Raw genomic sequence first — 4653 nt, forward strand, 5'->3', positions numbered from 1 at the left:
CGTTCGTGGAGCTCGGAAACGGGGGGGATTAAGCATCCGATACGACAATGACCACTAAATGAAAGAGCTGCAAATCAATTTTCTCTAATTTCGCCACTGAATCTTCTATTTTCGTAAGAGAAATCATTAGTTTGAATAATATATACGTTAGTATAACGGATACAAACCTGAGCGATAAATTTGAGGTCAACGATTCGAGCCTTCTCCAAAATCTTAATAGCGAAAGGTTGACCAGAGTCAACATGCTTCGCGTACTTCACTTTGCCAAAATTTCCTTCACCAAGAGTCCTTCCAACTTCGTATTTTCCCACTCGCATTCCCTTCTTCTTTTCACCTTGCATTATTTCACCGTCCTCGTGTTGTACCAATACCATACCGAAAAAAATCCCAACTTTAAATTAAATCCCTTATACAAATGTGAAAAAAATCTACAAATGAAAGATTGTTAAACTCTTAGTTCTTGATTTTTTGATGTAATATGTTGGGTACAAATTGTAGAAGAGAAGATCAGAAGGTTTCGAGTTTCTTTGATTTCTCTTCTATTATTTGGTGGCTATATATATAGGAAATAGAAATAATTAAATAATAAAGTGGGACCTGTGACTTTTCTTTATATACAGTCTAGATCTCCTTTTATCCATTAATTTAATCCTCGTTTTTTTTTCACCTAAATAAATAAATGAAACTTCATTGTTGCGCCGAGTAATTTAATTTTTAATTAATAAGTTGGTCAAATAGGAACCGAGGATTGGTCTCACCTTCTCGGGACCCAATCCCAACCACACGAAAAGGTAATAGTTATATACCAAAATAATAAATGTAATTTATGTGTTTTTGTACTTCCTCATTTAACCATGATTAAGTAATTATATGGTTGGCAAATAGGCAGGTCAGATCAGATATGCAGAGGCGGATCCAGGATTTGAGGCTTATGGGTTCCTACCGTAATTTTAAAATTAATATACAATAATAATTGGACCCACAGCTAGATATTTATAAATATTTAATGAATTTCGTAATATAAATATAGCGTATACGCAAGAGTTACTGGGTTCCCGAAAACGCATATTCAATGCTCTAGGTCCGTCCTTGCGGATATGGGCGAATTGAAATCGGATAACATAAAAACGGATAAAATATCCGACCTGCCTATATTTAATACAGATAGAAAATAAGTTAATCGGTGAATAATATGGATACCTATATTATCCATGGTTTCTTGTTGTGATCACTTTTGGGAGAATTTTTAATCTTTCAAATCTGAAGAACCCCCAATTTAAGTCGTTACAAATGTTAAAGTTAAACTCATTGGTTATTCATCACGTATCTATTTTTTAAGTGGATAATATGAATCGTATCAACCTATTTTGAAGAAAAATCATTATCCAATCCATTTTTAGTGGATAATATAGATGAATAGATTTTTAATCTATTTTTTACCATTAAATAATTATATATTATATATTATATATTATTTAATATTGAAAAATACCATATAATTCTTAACTATTACTCCCTTAATTTTTTTTACCAGCCAAGTATTAAGTTTGCTCTCCTCTTAAAAAGTTATTTATTAAATTATCTTATTAATGGTAATTAAAATCTTATATCACTTGTTTTTTTGTTTCTTACCCGGTATCGGTTACTCGCATTGGAGCCCGACTATATCCGGATTCGCGCCGCATAGGGCCCCATTCGGGGGGAAGCGCTCCCTGCCAAGGACTTTTCCATACCCAGGGCTCGAACTCAAGACCTTTGGTTAAGAAAAGAGTAGTCCCATCCACTGCACCACATCATTTGGTGGTTATTAAAATCCTATATCACTACAACAATAATTGGGAAGTGTAATGTACTTAAAATTGCGGATAACACAGGAAGAAAAATAATAGATCTCTCTCCTAAGTGAACATGTAAAAAGTTTCTTTCTTATATATACTCCTTCCCGTCCATTTTAATTGATTTTTTGATTTTTTTCACACATATTAAAAAATTCACTTTTTAATAGTATTAATTAATAATAAATGACCATATTAATCTAAATTTTAATTAAAAATATAACAAATACTCCTGTGCTCTTTACTCCAAGGATAAATTTGAAAAAAAGAAGTTAATTGCTTCTTGATATTTGAAAAAATTAAATATTATAAAAATTAAAAAATTAATTAAAGTGGACAGGAGGAAATGAAATAATATTATTTCCAATTATTGGACATTTGGCCAATTGATGAATGCTATAAGCAGAAAAGGCAATATGGACACATTTACGATGTCATCATTTTATTACTATTTATTGGTCGGTACTTTCTCAATTTACGTGTGTAATGACTACTCACAAATAATCTTTCATGTTTAAAATGTGTAACCAAAAAGTAAGAAAAGCACAAATATGAAAGGATATTTGATGAAATGAAGCCCAACATACACAAAAGTAAGCTGCCTAGTCAAATTTTACGTGGCCTTTGACTTTGGTTTTGATTTACTTTTTGAACAAGTGTATGTCAGAAAATAATTTAGACAAAATATTTTTGAATTTGTTTTTGAGAAAATGTTTTTTCACAATATTTGTGTTAATTTAATTAAGGACATATAGATTTGAGTTACGTTGTTTTAAAAATATTATCTTGATATTATCGTTGCAAATCTTGTTAAAGAAGTTGGTTGATGTGCATATAGATTTTATTTTCGTAGTGTTAGAAGTAGTATTTATATTTAAATATAATTTATAAGAATTTAACGTAACCAATTAGATAATGATCATGCTAAACAAAAGAATAAAATAATTATGTAATAACAACATAATTATATAAGATATTTACTTGATCAAGCCATCAAGATAAAGCGACATGAAAAGATAAAATATAAAACCTACTAGAAAGTTCATTATAGAAGAATTAACTTAAATAGCCGTCCTATGTAATTTTTCCACGTATGAAAATATAATGAGTATGTGGTTGTTGTTGTTGTTGCTATTATCTTCGTAGTCGACCATCTAACCTATTAGCTTAAAAATAACCTGTGGATATATAATATACGTACACGCCGTGTATAATATGAATATATTCATGTATAGTTAATATATAATATGTATACCGACTAGAAAAATAAACAGTGATCGATTTTTTTTTTTTTGTGTGTGTATATATANTGTAAATAGTTGGTTGGATTTTTTTTTTTTTTGTGTGTGTATATATATATATATATATATATATATATATATATATATATATATACACGAAGGGGAGCCTTGACGTAACTGGCAAAGTTGCTGCCATGTTACCTGTCACGACCCAAATTCCATCGTAGGTCGTGATGGCGCCCGACGCCATTGTCAGGCAAGCCAACTCTAATTCAGCTAATGGGTTCTCATTATTTTTATCAAACAACCCCAACATTTTCATTCAACAGTTAAGCTTTTAACCAGTCAATAATTAACAAGTTCGTAATAAAGAAAATACATCCCTTAATAATAGTCTACAAGTGTGTGCCAAGAACTAGTGTCACAAGTACTAGGGCAACTAGTAGAATGTAAAAAAGTACCACTATCCTACTGCATGAAACAGAATAGACAGTACATAATCAACAACAAAAGAAGAGAACTCCGGTATGCTGCTGAACGGCTCAAGAGGGCAGCTCGCCGTGAGATCTCGATCAGGAGTCAGGAACGCGCGCCGGAGGGGTAACTAGATGCACCTGCCTCAGATCTTGTACAATTAAGTACAAAAGCGTAGTATGAGTACATATCAGTTGCAGTCATGTCATATAATAACTTACATTTCAAAACATTTAAATAGAGTAAATCATGGATGAATTCCACATAAACAACATGCGCACAGTATGCCGAGCTCGTACGGCCCGATCCACATAATAATAACTGTGCAGTGCTAGAGGGTCGAATGGCGCGAACCATAGATGCATCTATTTCTACCGAGGCGATCGGCCCGATCCACAAATAGCAATTATTATCAAGAAGGCACACATTGTTCATTTATAGTCAAATAAATTCATACAAGTTCTCAAGTAAGTGTGTACATTCGTCTATATTTATTTACAATTCGTAACATGTCCTAGGTGATCTCAGTTAGCAAGCAAGAACACAAGCATTTGCATGTATGTCATGATACGAGTCCTAGACTACCCGGACAATTAGCATAATAGTAGCTACGCATGGACTCTCGTCACCACGTGCGTACGTAGCCCCCACAGATAGTTACATACATTTATTTAGTTCACCTAGGGGGTTATTTCCCTCTTACGAGGTTAGAAAGCAGACTCACCTTGCTCCAAAGCTTACTTCTAATTTCAAGAACGCGCTCAAACCCTCAATTCGAAGCCGAACGATCCAAAACTAATCAAACGGGGTAAGAACTAGTCAATACAAGCTCAAGAGTTCGTATTCTAACTATTAAAGTAATTTCCCAACCCTAAATACAAGTTTCCTAAAATCCATCCCCAGGCCCACGTGCCCGGATTTCAAAAATTCTCGAGGAAAGTTGTTACCCATAACCTAGGGATCAAGAATATATGATTTTTACTTCATTCCATAACAAATTTCGTGGTTAAATTTTGTTTCTATCAAAACCCTAGGTTTTACTCTAAACCCACAATTTTCACTAATTTACAAGGGGTAATCTACTCCTAAACTATGTATTAAAC

General features: G+C 32.8%; 1 protein-coding gene across 1 annotated transcript in view; it reads right to left on the minus strand.

Moving 5' to 3' along the window:
* Nucleotides 1-528, minus strand: part of LOC109210615 (CBL-interacting serine/threonine-protein kinase 1-like) — a 5902-nt gene extending 5374 nt beyond the window's left edge. Inside the window, exon 1 of the mRNA XM_019374061.1 lies at nucleotides 168-528. Within this exon, the coding sequence (XP_019229606.1) occupies nucleotides 168-374 (207 nt within the window). The 5' untranslated portion in view covers nucleotides 375-528. The remainder of the gene's footprint in view (nucleotides 1-167) is intronic.
* Between the last annotated feature and the right edge of the window lie 4125 nt (nucleotides 529-4653).

This window comes from Nicotiana attenuata, unplaced genomic scaffold (genome assembly GCF_001879085.1).
Source record: "Nicotiana attenuata strain UT unplaced genomic scaffold, NIATTr2, whole genome shotgun sequence".
Lineage (NCBI taxonomy): Eukaryota > Viridiplantae > Streptophyta > Magnoliopsida > Solanales > Solanaceae > Nicotiana > Nicotiana attenuata.